We start from the raw sequence: 19,786 nt of genomic DNA on the forward strand, positions 1-19,786 counted from the left end.
CAGATGCACACAGGTATGTACAGAAACAGCTGTACAGTCACTACGTGCCAAACTCCACAAAAGGCCAACCTGTTCAAATTGCTGGTCTCAATTGGTCTCAAATTGCTCTCAAAAATGTATTATAAAGTTAAATGTCACTGGTTTAATTTGAGCAACTCCCAGCCTAATATACAAACAAAACAAAAACTAACTTCACCTAATTAGTCTTCAGTGGAGTACTAGGCTCGAGTCAACTTTAAACATTAAACTCGTGAGCAAACCAGGATAACCACCAAACACAATAAACTAAAACAAAGCAAAATAACAAACAAGTGCTTCGATGGAAAGACAGTACAGCCAGCCAGCTGAAGCATACTAAAGGGAGCTTGCTCAGTCACAATAAACACCATAAGTAACCCATCACTCACGCACCAAGAAAACCCCCTTCATGTTTCTTCTCCACAAAAATATCCAAAATAGGGTCCAAATGATCCTGGACAAGCCCCCATTTATGTTACAACCTGGCTATAATTCACATTAATCTGAAAGTTCAAACTACTCGAAAAACAAAAATTAAATAAAATAAATAAATAAAGTGAGAAAGCATTTCTTCATGCCTTTGGTGAAATCTCTGTGCTGTAGAACTAAACCTGCAAGTCTCACAGTTTTAACTGTGTGAGGAAAAAAAAATCTGATTTTTTTAGGCAGTGCTGAAATGATAAGCTGATTTTCGGGATGGCTGGTTAGACATTTACTGAAAGGAGGAATCATGCTGCTTTTAGACATCTCTGCAGTGTTCAGTTATTCTAAGAAATATTTAAAAACCTGCAATTTTGATTGATTTCAGTAACCTGATAAACTCTGCAAACTGATCTTTAAAACATGAAATTATTTTGGATCTGTGTTCATTATAACTGAATTTAAAACACAAAAGTCACCATGACCAATTTCCCACTTGCAAATAACGTCCAAGTCAGCATCTGAACCAGGACAGAGAAAGTGCTGAAATATGCACCTGAAGTGCTGTCAGTTAACAGCAGTCAGAGATAAAGTGCTATATTAAATAAGTTTGATATGTACCTGCACAAAGCGACACAGCAGCAGCTGATAACAGTGTTTTGTTAGCAAAGTGCATAAAAGGTCTAAGGCTCTCTGAGTGCAACCAAATGCACTCAGAGAAAAGGGGGCTCAATACTTTTGCACACCGCTCTTTTCAGTTTTTTATTTGTCAAAAATGTTTTGAATCATGTATAATTTTCTTTCCACTTCACAATTGTATACCACTTTGTGTTGGTCTTTTACATTAAATTCCAGTGAAATATATTTATGTTTGTGGCTGTAACGTGACAAAATATGGAAAAGTTCAAGGGGTATGAATACTTTTGCAAGACACTGTATATCTACCTGATCAAATAACTAGATTAACCTTATTAATGTCCTCTCCTATCATCAAAGGTTTTTTTGTTTGTTTTTTTACTAGAATTTGTATTAAAAGAATTGATCATGTCTGAACAGGCAGACAGACATTTCACTAAAAACTTTAAAATACCTGAGGTTGTCAGAGGAATGACCAAAACAGGCCTGGAGAAAATTTCATGGTAATCTGTCTGATAGTTGGTGAGATATTTTGGTGTGGACTGACAGCTCGAGGACAGAAACTCTACCTTCCCTCCATAAATCTGACAGAAGTTCTGACTTACAGAAAACATGTTCACATGCAGACAGAAAACTGTGATAAATGTTCTTACAGTGTGACTGAAGCTGTAGCAAAGCTGTAAAATGGGCTTCAGTGTGAGTGTATGCTCAGTTTCTGAGATCAGTTACCACTTATGGGTCTTGCACAGGTGCAGCCCACGGGGACATCGATGCGCGTCTTTTTGACCCAGTATGTGTTTGTGCCGTCCTTGCACTTGGTCTTTATCAGGACCAGCTGCGGAGCCATGAGAAGCACAGAGTTGTAGCTATGGTCTTCACTCCCTTTGATGATGCATCCCGTACAAAGGCACTTGGCAAAGGTGATGTCAGGTGGATACCTGCTGTCATCGTGGTCTACACTGGAGGGAGACAGTCAGGCAGAAAAGATATCAACGAGTGCAGGAGGCAGACTGTATGCAGTCGTAACATTTACTTGGCTCTTCAAATCTGGTTAATGGGAGCTGTGTTAACAGAAGTCGGGCAGGGAGTCGTGGAGGCTAATCATACTGCCATCATACTGGAGGCGTTTCTATTATTTTGTCAGTGGCTGGGTGCAGGATGTCGTAGTTCTTGTAATGTTGCCTCTGTGCACCACCACAGAGGAATTCAAATCAGTCAGGATGTGACTGAAGTGCAGACCTTCATCTTTAATTCAGGGGCTTTAACAAAACTACTGCCTTAACTGATTAGGAGTGTCAGACACTTTTATACACAGTCCCCAGTTTTCCTGTGACGGAAAGAAAAATCACTACACTTGAGTAATTTTTACCATAAAGGATAAGCACACCACTTTTTTTTTTACTGGCCTTTGGGTTACTTAGATTATGTATTATTTCCACAGAGGTGATTTATATTAATTTCAACTATCTTTGTATCATCTTACATTTTATACAAGCATTCGAACTGAGCTGTCTGCTAAAATAAAATGAAAAAAAAAACACCCCTATGTTGATCATACATAGTCATGTACTTGACAGTGGATCTCGGAATATATCGTTGTCAAGTTTCATGTGGTTTTGAGATATCACTTTGATTTTGTGTATTTAAAAATGGCTAAGTGTTGTGCTGCTGGACTCTGAGGCTTAGGCTACGTTCACACTGCAGCCTGAACTGACCCAATTCCGATTTTTTGTGAAATACGATTTTTTTTTTTGTGTGGTCGTTAACATTTCCAAATATATGTGACTTGGATGTGATCTGTGTGTGAACAGCAGACGAACCTGAAAGTGTCCCGCATGCGTAGTAGAGGACGCGATAACGTCACATGTAGCGAGAGCGCTCAATGTTTGTGGAAGTCACTCATGTTTTCCTTCCCGCGTCCGCGTAACGGGATGCAGAATAGTGACGTTTGTCGAGTATCAATGACGTGCAGGTCGGATAAATGCGACCTGGCCGTACACACTCAGGTCGCATTTGAAAAGATCGGATACGTATCAGATTTAGGACCACATATCCAAGTGGCCTGGGTCGCATTTGAAAAAATCAGATCTGTGTTGTTCAGACTGGCATGAAAAGATCGGATACAGGTCGCATGAGGGCGAAAAAATCGGATTTGGGTCACTTCAGGCTGCAGTGTAAACGTAGCCTTAGTGTCATGAACCGCTTGTGCTGGGCAGACAGGTGAGGACCCCAAGATGCAGACACTGGAGACAGACTTATCACAGGATCTCAGCTTTTATTGCAGGGAGGGCTGAACTGGACAAAGCCAGCAGCAAAAACTTAGGAACAGGCTCAGAAAAACACACAGCAACGAACACTGATGCAACAATGACGAGGACGCGACAACAAACAGGCACAAGTGCACTTCTCCCACACCGGTGAACATCCTAGGTATGGACATTGATAGGGTCATATCCTATAAGTACCTGGGTGTTCATCTAAACCAGGGCTCACCAACACGGTGCCCGCGGGCACCTGGTCGCCCGCAAGGACCACATGAGTCGCCCGCAGGCCCGTTCTAAAAATAGCACAACTCACTAGTGAGCTGTGTCTAAAAAATTTTTATTCTGTTGCTATTCTTTTTTATAATCACACTTGCATTTATATAGCTTTAAAAATGACAGTATCTTAAAAATATCCTCATTATACATGACGTTTAGAAAAGTTAGGGTGAACTCTGACTTACTCTAGTTCTAATTCAATGGTCAGTATTGTGCGCATGACAAAACCAGTGCTAATGGAACGTAGGCTAGCGGACACAGCGAAGATGGGCGCTGAGTGCAGTTTCTTTCCCCAAAAATATGGCTGAAAAAAGAAAGAAAACTTATCACTTTAACGAGGAATGGGAGAAGGAGTTCTTTTTTACGGTTGTGAAAGAAACCTGCGTGTGTCTCATTTGTGGGGCGACCGTAGCAACGGCAAAGCGGCACAATATTGAGAGACATTTCACTACGTGTCACAAAAATTACCATGCTAACTACCCACCGGGAAGCGCACAACGTGCAGAAAAAGCCAGTGAGCTAAAGGCAGCTTTGGGTAAGCAACAATCTTTTTTCACGAGGGCGGGAAAAAAGTCACTAAAAGCAACCGAAGCCTCGTTCAGAGCTACACATTTTCTGATCAAGAAGAAGAAGGCATTTTCAGATGGAGCAGTTGTCAAAGAAGCAATGATGATAATAGCTAACACTGTACTTAAAGACGACAAAAATGGAACCGATCTAATCTGTACTCTCTCCGACGTCCAACTGGGGGCATCTACGATGGCTAGACGAGTGTCAGCTATGTCTGGTAACCTGGCCGATCAGCTGGACCGGGATCTGGCAAAGTGCAGGTGGTTTAGCATCCAGTGCGACGAGTCCGTGGACGGCAGCAGTACAGCGCAGCTATTGGTCTTCATCCGGATGGTGTTTGAAGATTTCTCCACAAGAGAAGAACTCCTGACACTACTGCCCTTAAAGACAACTACGAGGGGAGTTGACATTTATAACACGCTGAAGGAGTTTTTCGTGCAGAAGAAGGTAGCATTGGAAAAACTGGTGGCGGTGACAACAGACGGGGCTCCTGCTATGATCGGCCGACATACAGGTTTCATCGCTCACTGTAAAGGTGACCCAGACTTCCCAACATTTCTGCATTATCACTGTGTCATTCACCAGCAGGCGTTATGTGCAAAAGTGATCGGCTTTGAGCACGTGATGACTCCCGTTGTAAAAATAATTAACAACATCCGCTCCAAAGCTAAACAGCACAGGATTTTCAAGGTGCTATTGGAGGAGATGTCAGCTGAATATGGTGAACTGCTGCTACACACAGAAATCCGATGGCTCAGCAGAGGACGAGTTTTATTTCGTTTTTTGTCACTTTTGGGTGAAATCAAAGAGTTCATGCAGTCCAAAGGCGAAGACGTCTCACTGCTAGAAGACACAGAGTGGACCCTTGACCTTGCATTTTTGACGGACATTACTGGGAAACTAAACGTCTTGAACTGCGAGCTGCAAGGCAAAGGTAAAACTGTTGTTGATATGATAAGTGCTTTAAATGCATTTAAAGCCAAGATGAACATTTTCTCTGTGGATTTACAGAGAAAAAAAGTGCTGCACTTTCCCTCTGTGCAGTTGGTGCTGAAAAACAATGCTTCTGCATCTGACACATTTGACAAAGTTGCAGAAAAGTACTGTGAAGTCATAAACAGACTTGGGCAAGAGTTTGAGAATAGGTTTTGTGATCTTGATCAGCTTGAGCCATGTGTGTCATTCATTTCCAATCCTTTCATGAATGTGGACACAACATACTTTGCTGAGAAACTAAGTGCAACATTCAACTTGGATGCTGGACAGGTGGAGATGGAAATCATAACATTGCAAAATGACCTACACCTCAAAGTTTACCAGACTGCACCAAACTTTTGGTCCCTTGTTGACACAGAGAAGTACAGTGGTGTATGCACAGCAGCTATGAAGGTTGCCAGCCTGTTTGGTTCAACCTATCTCTGTGAATCAGCGTTTTCTGACATGAACTTCATCAAGAACAAACACAGAACATGCCTCACTGATGCACATCTGAAAGATGCACTCACAGTTGCAGTTTCAAGTTACACACCAGATTACAGTGCACTGGTGAACAGCATGCAATGCCAGTCTTCTCACTAATAAAGAAACCAATGCCAGATGTTAGTGGCAACATGGCAGTGTCATGGCAAAGTTTAATTAAAATATTGAGGAATTGTGTTCAATTTAAAAGTGTGTTCATGACATATAAGTTATAATTTTGTTAAAAATGCAGCAGATTTGGTCATGAGTTCAAAATGTGACAAGATTTATTTAAAAATATGTAAGTTGATTTTTCTTTAACATTACATAATAACTTTTTGAAACATGGTGCAACATAGTTCATGATTTGCTAAAAAAATGTTTGTGAATGGCTAGTGAAAATTGGACATTTTTCCTATGAAATGTAGTGATGTAAGTGATTATCTAAAAATGTGACAATTACTGAGATTAAAAGAGATAAAGTGCTGAATATTGATATGTTTCCCACCTTGTTTTCATTGCTAATTATTGGGAGAAACCATTAACATGATCAGTGTCTTCTCATAGATGAGTATCATTAATCATTATTGATAATGTATAACTAAAGGCAAACTGAGTAAATTTGTTATTTCAGAAGAGCGTGTCAAACTGGTGCCCTTTGTATGACTCAGTACCCATGAAGTAGCTCTCAGTTTCAAAAAGGTTGGTGACCCCTGATCTAAACAATAAACTGGACTGGTCAGACAACACCAATGCACTTTATAAGAAAGGTCAGAGCAGACTCTACCAGCTCAGGAGACTGAGGTCCTTTGGAGTGCAGGGGGCACTCCTGAAAACTTTTTACGGTTCTGTGGTGGCATCAGCCCTTTTTTACAGTGTGGTGTGTTGGGGGAGCAGTATGACTGCTGCTGACAGGAAGAGACTAGATAGGCTCATCAAGAAGGCCAGTTCTGTCCTGGGCTGCTCCCTGGACACTGTGGAGGTGGATGACAAGAAGGTTGTGCTCTATGCTGTCAAATGACTCCTACCCCATGTATGGAACTGTGACAGCCTTGAGAAGCTCCATCAGTGACAGACTGTTACACCCCAAATGTTCGAGAGAGCGCTATCGCAGGTCCTTCCTGCCTGCAGCAGTGAGACTTTTTAACCAGCACTGCTCCCAGACATAAGAGTGTTTACTATGTACCATATTTTTCAGACTATAAGGCGCACTTAAAATCCTTATATTTTCTCAAAAATTGACAGTGCGCCGTATGTATGAATTCTTGTTGCGCTTACTGATCTTGAACCAATTTTATGTGGTACACTGTGCTCAAAAATCTGTCAAAATGTTTTAGTGCGACTTTGGTAAGGGACGCTTCACAAATGTTGACATTTTCCAGAGCGTACAAAGCATACGGCGGGGGGTAACACCCAGCGTACACTTTTCAAATAGTTAGAAAATGTTGGTCAGTCTGTGTAATTTGAGCGCTGCCGTCTGACCATCCGAGGCATCCACACCACTGCACCATTGCGTGGTCTGCAGTGATATGGCCTCCGGTCTGGCAGATCAGTTCAAAGGCCTCACTGAATTAAAATAGGCGACCATCGATTCACAAAATGACTCTACTGACGATATTAGACAGGAACAAGCTGTGAGTGCAGCGCAGCAGATGTGGAAAGCAGCCAAAGCCACCGGAGATAAATTCAACAAGAAGCATTGTTCCAAAAATGGAAACCATACGCAGTAAACCGCAGAAAACTATGATGGATTTGGCCTGTTTTTGTCTATATTGGCCCGTATATTTGTGCCCAAATCTGGCAATCGGTGGCCGGCACTGTTGCCAACTTTTGTGTAACAAAACTCGCTGTGGGCTGTCTCAAAAATCGCTAGAAGTAGCTTAAGGACGAATCGAGGTCCGGGGGTGTGTGTGCTGTCCTCCTCAGTGCCAAGGAGAGGTCCGGGCGATGCCACAGCATATGAAGGGACGCAGTACGAGCGCTGTATGTACACAAAACACGGTGACAGCGGAGTTTTCAGGTTTCCGGTGTTGTGTCAAAAAGGGATTTCCTTTTTTTTTTAATATTTTTTCTTTGCTTATATCGATAAATAGACTGGTGCACAGGATTTATGAAGGGCTTATATATAAAATGAAGAAATGTTCTTACCCTCATTAATAAAGAATATATTGTAGCGTCTGTTAAGACGCTGAAGGAGATGGTGAGAGATTGCCAACAAAAGTTGCCCTTTTATTAACAATTAAATGGTTGCTGTGTGCCACAACCAAAACAAAACAGTAATAACGAGATTGACTCAGATAATGACGAGAGGGAACCCGGCATGCTTGATGCCGAAATCGCCCAACTCAGACACTGAAGATGAGGAATTTGATGGATTTGTGGAAGATGAATGATTTAAAATGTGAGTATTTTTCTGTATTTGTTACAACTGAACAATATTCTGAGTTATTGTGAATGAGTTGAATAAAGTTCGACTTACCTGACGCTTTTGTTTCGCTCTACATATGTTTTATTATGTGCCTTATAACCCGGTGCGCCTTATGTATGAAAATAGACCCGTTCATTGATATTGCGCCTTATAATGTGGTGCGCCTTATGGTCCGAAAAATACGGTACATATCTACACTGCTGACATTAGATTGGTCACATTGTCTATATTGTCTATACTGTCTATACTGTACATAGTGTATACAGTTTTTTATTTGTATATTCTGTATTTGTATTTTCTTATTTATTTTTCTTTTCATACTTTCTTATTGTGTTTTCTTATTGTGTTTATAGTATCTTATTGTGTCTCTGTAAAATAGCTTGCCGCTACTGCACTGAAATTTCCCCATTGTGGGACAAATAAAGGGATTTCTATTCTATTTTATTCTGAACAAAGGACTTAAATACACGAGGGCTGATGAGGGAAGCAGAAACATCTGGGAAACACCGGTGAACAACGTAACACTAATGACACAAGGAGACAGGTCAAAACCAAATACAACTTAGAACGCTGGGTCAAAGGACCCAGGACCATGACACTAAGTAAATAAACTCTCATAGGATGTGAGAATGTATTCAAACTGTTAGTCAGAAGGAAAGTGTGATTTTTAGGACACTGAAGCCTAACATTAGCTGGCATAATGTTAGCTTACAACCAACTGTTGTTGTTTAGCCAGTTCTTGGCAGCTGTCCAGAGACGGGAGGGCTGGATATATACCACACCAAAACTTTTCAGGACAGTGCATTTCTGATTAATTCTTTGGGTAGGGCTCATTCCAAGGATGATTTTTCTTTTTTAAGTCAGATGCTTTTAATCGCATGTGTTTGGTCTGGACATTTGCAGCGCTGCTTTGTCAGGACGGTGAACGATCCTACTAGAAAACTATAACTGTCAGTTTGGTTATTCAACCTACAACAGCTGATGGAAGGTCTCTTCTGAGTGTTTGCCAAGTTTCATGGAATTCTGAGAAAGTTATTCTAAATTTAGATGGAGGTTTGCATAAACTTATTTTCGCTATCTTCACTGTGTACATTAGGGGTTGCATGAACTAGTCGACTTGTCGAGTAGTCAATTCTAGGAAATCTCGTGAGTTTTTAAATTTCACGTTGACTAGTCGCAGTCACGTGACTGCTGGCGACAAAATGGATTCCAAACAGATAGGAGGCGAGGACGAGGAGCAGGCCGAGTCTTCGCAAACAGCTAGAAAATCAACAGTGTGGAAGTATTTTACTAAAGATCACTCTTCTGGTTCAACTACTGTTACATGCCAAATCTGCAAAGCTGTGCTGAAGTACAACAAAAGTGCGACCGTGATGCACAGTCACTTGAAAGGATTTTGAGCACCTTTTTGGGCCACATTACCAGAGTGACAGGAGATCAGCAGTACACCAATCAGGACAGATTTCCCGGTTTGGCAAAACTCAGCAGAAGGTATTTAGCTGTTCTGGTGCGAAATTCTGTTTCCCCGGGAAAATTTGTTCCCCCTGTGTCAGGAGCACGAACTGCAGGCAGAGAGGCGGCTCGGACTGTCTTCACGGCGCTTCTGATCGATTTCTCTGTAAAATGACACTGTAAAAGACTAGCTGGTAAATTAATTTGTTCCCATGTCATGGAGGGGGAACTCAATATTTTGGATGGCTGAAATATTTGGTTCCCCCCGTGTAACTTTGGCAAATAAAGAGCAAATGTTTTCATATTCACAGGAGTTGTTGTTCTTGATGAGAGGAATAAACACTGTAAAAGACTTTTACCGAGAAATTGATCAGAAGTGCCGTGAAGACTGTCGGATCCGCCTCTGTGGCTGCGCGCTGCCGACACAGGAGGAACAGATTCTCACAGGGGAACAGAATTTCGCACAACAAATGTTTTATCTGCGAATATGGGTAATAAAGCCTGTGAGTTACTGCAAAGCATTGTGTCTCGAGTTCGTATGACGTCATAGCGACTAGTCGCTGTCGACTTGACTCGACATCTTAAGTCGTGCAACCCCTAGTGTACACAGCATTCTTAGCACACCAGCGTGTTGTGTGGTATAGCTAGTATTTCAAATCTGTAGTGTAAATCTTTTACACTTACTTTAGTAATGCTTAAATTGAAAAGCTTTTACGTATCATTTAGCAGTTTTAAAATCTGTTATTTCATTTGGTTGAGTGATTTTTAACTCATGTTTAACCACAGCATAGAGGCTACAAATTCAAACTACTGTGTAGCCTTTCAATACACCTTTAACCTAAATATCTAAAATACTGCGATGCAGCCTAAAATGGACACTTGCTACTCATCCGACACTTCTCGGCCTTGACCGTTTGCTATTTTATCAGATTAAAGTGCCGTGGCTGCCAGATGTTTGGAAGTATGCAAATACCAATAATTATTGATACTAATCAATCGCCATTGCTCATCATTCTCATGTAATAAAGCTAACATTATCTCCATCACCTCAAAGTCCCTGTATTATCCTAACATTACTACCTGCTTACGTACTACATATTCCCGCTCACTCTGTCCCTCGTTTCCCTTTCCAAAGCCTGCATCTCTGGCTGCTCCTCTCCCTGTCCGCTGCTGCTGTCTTCACCTACAGCAGAGCCGGCCCAAGCCTTGGAGGGGCCCTAAGCAAGATTTGATTTTGGGCCCCCTTCATACCATTTCATTGTCCCCTGAACTTAACCATTATTAATGCTGGAGGGTTAAAGTTGATTATCTTTAAGGATGCATTACTGTTTCAGCCTTTTCAATTCAATTATTCAGTTCAATTTTATTTATACAGCGCCAACTCACAACAGTCGCCTCAAAGCACTTAATATTGTAAGGTAAAGACCCTACAATAATTACAGAGAAAACCCAACAGTCATCCTAATCTTAAAAATAGAGAGGGTGTCTGTCTCCTGAATCCAAGCTGGGAGCTGGTTCCACAGTAGAGGGGCCTGAAAGCTGAAGGCTCTGCCTCCCATCAAAATACCAAATATGTTTGGTATTTTGATGCAGGGGCACTTCTGAAATATTTTGGAGCACCCACTGCCACAGGCCAGGATGAAGAGCCATCCACTTCTTCAGCTATCTTCAGCAGTGGACTTGGAGGACCTTGGAACCATCCTCCTCCTTCCCCACAAATGTGTCTCCACATATGTTGTTTGATCGTCAGGATGAAGACCCATTTACATCTACATCCTACCAGGAATCTTCAGGTGGGTGTTAGTGTGTGTGGAGGAGGAGGTCCATTTTGAAAAGTTTTTTTAATTACATTTTATTTTCCACCACTATAAATTCTAAACAATGTGTGTGTGGATACTGACACAAATGTTTTGCCATTATAGAAATGCCTGGAGCATAATTCCCACCAAGTCCTGCTGCTGATGAGCACCTTCCTACTGATCCTGCTGACTGGCCTTCAGTTCTGACTGAGAAAATTCGCACACTGTTGGTTTGCAGAGGACCAAGTCAAGTAACAGCTGACTTTGTTTTTCCAAAGAACGAGGATGATGGAAGAAGTTTTCACCACCAGTATTTTTGGAAGACATTAGTAAGTGGTGAAAAGATGCTTAGAAGCTGGTTCAGAAAAAAACAACAGCCTTTTCTGCTTCTGTTGCAAGTTGTTTTCTAAAAGGAATACAAGTCTAACAAATTCAGGTCTCACAGACTGGAAACATGCCAGTTCTCTGCTCACCTCACATGAATACAGCCCAGAACACCAAAATTCATTGAAAGCATGGAAGGAGTTGGCAGTGAGGATGAAAAAAGAGGCAACAATTGATAAAAAGGAGATGGCACTTCGTGAGGCTGAGAGACTGAGATGGAGAGCTGTGCTGATACGTCTCACTGCTATAATACAGTCTCTAGCAGTTAGATATTTGGCACTTAGGGGACACACAGAAGCATTGTTTTCACCATCAAATGACAATTTTCTGAAAGAGGTTGAACTGATGGCAAAATTTGACCCTATAATGAAAGAACACCTGAACCGTGTTGAGAAAGGGACCTGCAATCACCACAGCTACCTCGGTCACCACATACAAAATGAACTGATTGGTTTGTTAAGCAGCAAAACAATTTCAACAATTGTTAGTGACATTAAACAGGCAAAGTTTTTTTCTATAATTCTTGATTGCACTCCAGATATCAGCCACATTGAACAGTTGTCTGTTGTGATTAGAATTATTTCACTGAAGGAGAAGCCCCAAATAAAGGAGCATTTCATGGGGTTTTTGGAGGCAGAAAAATCCACAGGGGAGCATTTGGCTTCCTTGGTTCTGAAAAAACTAGAAGAGCTTAAAATTTCCTTTGAGGACTGCAGAGGTCAGTCATATGACAATGGGGCCAACATGAGAGGAAAAAATAAGGGAGTTCAAGCTAGGCTTCTTCAGGTCAACCCCAGAGCTCTTTTTGTTCCTTGTGGAGCTCATACACTAAATCTGGTTGTGGCAGATGCTGCAAAAGGATCCACTGATGCCACAAGCTACTTTTGGGATTTTGCAAAAGCTTTACACATTGTTTTCAGCCTCCACACAGAGATGGGCCATACTGCAAAAACATGTGAGCATTACTTTGAAGATGTGGACAGAAACAAGGTGGGAGCGTAAAATCAACTGTGTCGAGCCCCTGAGGTTTCAAGCTGGTGCAGAGAGAGAGGCCTTGATTGAAGTCAGGGACAACACCAATGACTCTGCCATAAAGATTGAGGCCCAGACTTTATCTGAGGAGGTAGGATCATACCGTTTTAGTATTTGTTCAGTGGTGTGGTATGACATCCTCAGTCAGATCAAACACGTAAGCAAGCTGATGCAGTCTCCTGACATGCATCTTGATGTAGCAGTCAGTCTCCTCAAAAAGACAGAACGAGCTCTGCATAACTACAGGGCAACAGGGTTTGCATCTGCACAAGTGTCAGCCAAGGACATTTGTGAGAACATGAATGTAGCAGCTGTTCTCCAACAGAAGAGGCTGAGATCCACAAAGTGCCACTTCTCTTATGAATCTTTTGATGAGCCTTTTAGTGATGCTCTAAAGAAGCTGGAGGTGATCTTTGTTAATGTTGTTGATGCTGCAGTGTCTGCCATTCAGGAAAGATTTGCCACATTGCAAAATGTGGGAGAGAATTTTGGGGTGCTCACAAATTTTCCAAATCTTTCAGACGAAGACCTCACAGAACAATGCAATGGCCTTAGTACAACGCTGCACTTTAAGGGGAACTCAGACTTGGATGGCAGAGAACTTGTATGGGAGCTCGGGAACTTGCCTGATTTGCCATCAAAGTCTATGACTGCTCTTGAGCTGCTAAACTTTGTCCATGAGAGTGACCTCTCAGAAATCTATCCAAATTTGTGGACTGCTCTTAGAATTGCAGTTACTCTTCCTGTCACGGTAGCTGGAGCAGAGAGAAGCTTTTCAAAGTTGAAAATGATAAAAACATATCTGAGGTCAACTATGTCTCAGGAACGCCTCAGTGGCCTGGCAGTCATCAGTATCAACCATGCAGTTGCTGAGCAGATTTCCCATGATGATATTATTGATGACTTTGCATCAAGGAAGGCAAGGAGGGTCAACATTTAGGTGACAGTTGATGTGCACATTAAACTATATCTTGTTCAAAGTACAGTACCAGCAAATAGGTTTTCTACAATGTTTATCTGTACAGTTTAATCTGTATTTCTTGTTTGAAAAGTAATAGTGTAATTAGTAGTCTTATTTAATGAAGGACTGGACTTTACACAACATTTGTGCAATTCATCTTGTTCCCCAAAATGTGAAATACTATAAATTGTCCTTTAAAAAAAGTTCAGACCTTCCTCCAGTTGTGCAGTGAGATTTATGTCTTTATCAAAGTGCCATTGTACACATAATTTCTCAAATGGTGTTGTATTGGTGCAGTTTAGAAATGCCTTATTTTTATTTTTTATTTCTACAGTATTCATTTTTTAATTGTATTTTATACTTATACTTTATTTTTGTCTTGATATGTTTGTTTACAGTAATATTTTTATTTTATTTATTTTTTGTATTTATTTCTACATTATTTATTTTCTTATTTGTGTGTTATACTTTTAGCTTACCCAGTATTACAGTTTGTTTTTATGTTTATAGTAATTATTTAAGTTTCTTCCACATTTTTTTCAAATAAAAATTTAAAAGAAATTCTGTGCTGAGAATGTCTTATGTCTGTATGCAATGCAATGCAAAAGTGATAGGATTGGGGGCTTCAGCTCTCACTACAGGGTCTGCAGTTGTTTCCTCAGAAAAGAGGAGCTTAAATTAATTTATTAAATACCCAAAGTAGCCAAAGGCATCTGGTGAGTTTTTTTACAGCATCAGCTATCACCAGAATTAAATGGACTGGTTCTTATGTAGCGCTTTTCTACTTTGAGCACTCAAAGCACTTTATACAACATGCCTCATGCACCCATTCACACACACATTCATACAAGCACTGTTTTTATTTCAAAGTGCTTTCTATCTAACCAGGTTTCTTGTCTGTACAACCGCAGTGAGAGCTCGATCCGTATAGCCGGTAATAAGTCGGATTTGTTTCCTGTGGGTGTTGGACTCTGTCAGGGCTGCCCTTTGTCACCAATTCTGTTCATAATTTTTATGGACAGAATTTCTAGGCGTAGCCAAGTGGTGGAAGGCTTCTTCCTTGGTGGCCTCAGAGTCTCATCTCTGCTCTTTGCAGATGATGCGGTCCTGCTGGCTTCATCAGGGGGTGGCCTCCAGCTCACAGTGGAACGGTTCGCAGCCGAGTGTGAAGCGGCCGGCATGAGAATCAGCACCTCTAAGTCTGAGGCCATGGTCCTCAGCTGGAAAAGGGTTGAGTGCCCTCTCAGGCTCAGGAACGAGTTCTTGCCTCAAGTGGAGGAGTTCAAGTATCTCGGGGTCTTATTCACAAGTGACGGGAGAAGGGAGCGGGAGATCGACAGACGGATCGGGGCTGCTTCTGCAGTGATGCGGACTGATTAGGATGCCTCCTGGCCGCCTCTTGGGTGAGATGTTCCGGGCATGTCCCACCGGGAGGAGGCCCCGTGGTAGACCCAGGACACGCTGGAGAGATTATATCTCTCGGCTGGCCTGGGAACGCCTTGGGGTCCCTCCGGATGAGCTGGAGGAGGTGGCTGGGGAGAGGGAAGCATGGGCTTCTCTGCTTAGGCTCCTGCCCCCACGACCCGGCCCCAGATAAGCGGAAGAGAATGGATGGATGGAAGTGCTTTCTATCTAACAGTCACACACATTCACACTCCAACGGTTGCATCGGAGAGCAACTTGGGGTTTAGTATCTTGCCCAAGGATACTTTGGCATGCAGCCTGGAGCAGCAGGAACTGCAACAAGAAAAGCTCTTTAGCTTGTGGTGCATCTTCTTGTGGCACTATCCTGAATATGACAGAGAGCCGTTCCTCAGGACTCAGATCAGGGGCACAGTCTAAAATGATGGAGAAATACTTCAATGTTTTGAGCTCTTTCACAATGCTTTGCATTATTTTTTAACTGAAGGGAGTCTTTCAGTTTATTTTGAATTGTTTTGCCCACATAATGTTTGTGACTGCCAAGCTCCACTTTCTGGATCAGTCATTTAGAAAACTGCTGCTATCTGGTTCATTCAGTGTGTCTGTGGACCCCGCCTAAAGCCATGTTTCTTTCAGTTAAGGATGGAATAACTGCCGCCAATTGGCAAAGAATAATTTTCTCTTAGCCTCAGTGAGCTCCGTCTCTTATTTATCAGTTGTGAAACCTTTCACATAATGGACCTCCAGGTCCTTCCATGTTGCCTTACAAGCATTATGCTCCTGGCTATCCTCATGGGCCTCGAGAAGGTGGTTAGCATTATTCCAGTCCTTTAGTCCTTCCCTGTTCAGTTTGTAATCTCTCTTGGAAAACATTTTGCAGCAGAAGCAGTGCAAGCTATCATCTTTTTTTTTTACAATACATAAGCCAGCTGTTTCTGATTTTTCTCGAGTAACTAAGATTGTTAATTGCTGACAGCTTCATCCATCCTTTTGTTTAGGGACTGAGAACTCTCTTCATACCTTCATATCTAGATGGCCAGTCAGCAGGATCTGCTGGTGAAGCCTTTATTCCTGATGCTGCATCACTGGGCTCATGTGAGTTGGAGGCAACAGGAGGAGTGCTTTAGGATGGAGTCATCATATTTGTAGGGTGATGCAGCCCAGGGGTGGGATTTAACTATCTCAACAGCACATCTGTAGAGAGACGAGGAGTATGATTCCAAGAATAAAAATGAAAAACTCCAGAGATTCATGATGATCACTATACTATACTGTGCATGTAGAACAGTGGTTCCCAAAGTGTGGGCTGCACCCCTCTAGTGGGCTGAAGGTACTGCAGGGGGGCCTCAGTAATAACAGAAATTCAGTTTGAAATTACTCACATGTATGCATCGTTACATATTTATGAAATTTTATTTATTTATATAAAAACTTAAAACTGGCAATAGGAGGTGGTTAGTTTGTGATATTACTCTTTACTCTCACCTAATTTTACTGCTCTTTGTGTCCCAGTGGCGCAAAAAGGGGGTATGCATTATATGCAATGCATAGGGGCGCCGCACAAGAGGGGGACACCAAAACGATGTGGGAAAATATTTCTCTAGTTGCATTTTCTGTATTTAACAGCTGTGCATATGACATGATCAATAACAGAGGCGCGGCGCTGATTAGGCGCCCCTGCGCTCCTTCACCTCCTCTCCTCCTGTCCCCGTTTAAAGACAGTCGGCAAGTTATGTCATAGAAGTCTTGTATTTTATAAATCCATAAGTGATCTGCACACATGAACACAGTAAATGTTTAGAGGATGCGAATGGTGCGTGTGTGTGTGTGTGTGTGTGTGTGTGTGTGTGTGTGTGTGTGTGTGTGTGTGTGTGTGTGTGTGTGTGCGCACATGCAGTGTTCTAGCCAAGCGGGTGATCGCAAGGCGCCGCGCCGGGCTTAGACGCCGCACTGGGCTGAGACGCCGCGCCGGGCTGAGACGCCGCGCCGGGCTGAGACGCCGCGCCGGGCTGAGACGCCGCGCCGGGCTGAGACGCCCTCTAGTTGGGCTGAGGATTTCACTTTCGGAGCTCTGCTGTCTCTGCATTTAGCAAACAGGAGCCCGCCCCGCGGACTCCGCACCGGCTAGATCGCTGCTTTTAGCGCTGCTTGCGCCTGTATTATTTCACTAAAATTTACAATCTACCACAGAGCACAGAAAGTTCACAATGTGCACGTTTGATGTCCCTAAGGTCATGCGCGCACTTGATTTCGCAGCTACAGAAATTGAAATGACAACCAGCACGAATGAGGAGAAGTAAGAAGAAAAAGGAAGATCAAATGAAAATTTCAGGCATGATTTAACACGAGTGGATCATCGCTGACAAGTTTTTCCACTGTAACCACAATCTGGTGGTAATCACTCTATTGTGGTTTGGTTTGTGCGATTGTTTGGTGCTGTTTCCTTCTCTTTCTATGAATTGACAGATTTCCTCAGGCAGATAATCGCACCTGTGTAATAAGGCACGTCACCAAATTCAGAAGCTATACTCCAGAAAAGACTGAAACTGCTGTGATTTAAACCTCTTATAAAGGTCCCTGTCTGTGTTATGATGCTCGTGTTCTGTCTTCAGGACTTTGCTGCGCAGCGTTTCCTGCTGTGTGATGCAGTGATGCACTGTCAGCTCACCTGCGCAGGTCTCCCTCTTCATCTTCTCCCGTATCTGTCCCACCAATCCGCTCTTTTACCCGCATCGCAAGTGAGGAAAAGAGACTGATGGTTTACCTCTGATGTCAACGTTCAGCCCCCCCCCCGTGGTGCCTGTGGACGGACCTCACCCTCAGCATCACCTTCATGTCACACTTCACATTATCATGGAGTAAAGAACAATCAGTGCGCTTTTTACGTCACAACTATTTTCGTTTATAGTTCATTTTTAAAAATTAGAATAAAACCTGTTTCAGACGCATTATTTAACATTTCTAAGTTGTATTTTGTTTTGTTTTGTTTTGTTTTTTTACTCTTTTAAAATGGAATAGCTTCTGCTTTTAAAATTGTGTTACTGCAACTGTGTAATTCATTAAGCACTCAGGCTGCACTTGACATGTTCAAAAAGATCCCTTTGGGTTTCGTAAATACAGAAAAAAAATAATAAACTGATGCAGAGAGAGAGCCATTATTATTATTATTATACTACATCATCGTTTCAAATGCTGTTACACAGGGATTTTCCAAATATGGGCTAAATAAATGCTTTTTTGCTCTCAATTCATTTAAAATAGCTTCAATAAACAATAATATGCACGGTGAAGCCAAGTGGAAAAGAAAAGTTAAGTTAAACGTGTAAAAGCTGAGACTAAAACGTGCTTTAAATGCTGATATTGATGCACAGGAGCTGTTTGTGTGAGAAAATGAGCATTTTTGTCCCTCTGCGGGCTCCATACTTACTAGTACATCCACGGGGACAGCGCGCGGCCGCTCAGCGCGTGCATTTCCCGGGCTGCCTGTCCGCACGTGGCCAGGTGTTGTTGCTGCTGCTCGCGGACGTGCCGCTGATGGTCGAGCTTCTTCAGGTAGGGTTCAAACCTGTCCTCGCGCGCCTTCACCTGGTCGGCGGTGAGACATGTGGAGCCAACGGCGGCGGCGCGGAGCTCGTGCAGGATCAGCAGGGAGATCTGCAAAGTGGCAGAAACACGCGTGAGAGTCAGAGAGAGCCGCCCCGAGCCCGGAGCGCCCCGTGTACTGCCGGCAGGAGTTACCATGTGCTGGACGCTCCCGATCATCGTGACCTCGGACGGTGAGACTTGCGGCCGCTCCATCGGAGCCGCTTTAAATACTCAAAGTGCTGGAGGAAGCTGGCGTTGCCACGAGAAACTCCTCCAAAACAACATTTCCTCATCAGAAACAGTCCACGCGCGGGCCCGCCCCTCTGCGTGTGTTTCTGAAGCAGACGCCAACATTGTTACTGTGAATATGAAAAATAATAATCTGGTTTCAGAGGCTGGAGAATGGAAGCGGCTTTTAAAGGTTTTAAAGTCTCACCACCCGCAGCAGCAGATTGATGTTTACGTGAGTATGCATGCATACTTCAGTATTCACATGGACAATATTCATCTTCCTCTCACCAAAAACTTTTCCTCCTGCCTGAGAGTTCCGGTTTTCATCAGTTCACCAATTTTCCTACTCACACCAAAGGAACCTGAACTTAATTTGTTGTTCTGGCCTCTCCCCCTCGATCTGCGCTGCACTGGCTGCTAAATATAACACTCAATTCTCTGTTTCCTTCACCCACCGTTGTCCCGGTGTACTCCTGAACTCTGGTCAGTGAACGCCAAAGGGTGACAATTGGAGCATCTCTGTAAAAAACTGGGCTCACTATCCACACAGACATGTATTTATCTCATATATTACTCTGTAAGGACTCAATCACACATAAAAAAATCACTCTACTATTCTGGCCTTATTTCCTCAAATGAAGGCAACACTAAGACCCTGTTTTCACTCTTAAATAGTATTCTTCAACCCCCTGACTCCTTTCCCTCCCATTTTTATTCACACGTAACTTGCGACTCCCTTATGCTGTTTTTCACTGAAAAAATTAACAAAATCCATCAAGCCCTGTGCTGTGATTCTCCACCTTTGCCCCATCTGAATTTTCCCCCCTCTGTCAGTCATTGTAAAAGCCCT

General features: G+C 42.6%; 1 protein-coding gene across 1 annotated transcript; it reads right to left on the minus strand.

Moving 5' to 3' along the window:
• Positions 1-1,755: 1,755 nt before the first annotated feature.
• Positions 1,756-18,882, minus strand: LOC115776421 (interleukin-17C-like). Its single transcript, XM_030724088.1, has 3 exons — positions 18,859-18,882; positions 18,548-18,774; positions 1,756-2,033 (listed from the first exon to the last, which is right to left on the minus strand). The coding sequence occupies exons 1-3, from the start codon at positions 18,880-18,882 to the stop codon at positions 1,796-1,798; spliced, it is 489 nt and encodes a 162-aa protein (XP_030579948.1). The 3' UTR covers positions 1,756-1,795.
• Positions 18,883-19,786: the final 904 nt, after the last annotated feature.

This window comes from Archocentrus centrarchus, unplaced genomic scaffold (genome assembly GCF_007364275.1).
Source record: "Archocentrus centrarchus isolate MPI-CPG fArcCen1 unplaced genomic scaffold, fArcCen1 scaffold_32_ctg1, whole genome shotgun sequence".
Lineage (NCBI taxonomy): Eukaryota > Metazoa > Chordata > Actinopteri > Cichliformes > Cichlidae > Archocentrus > Archocentrus centrarchus.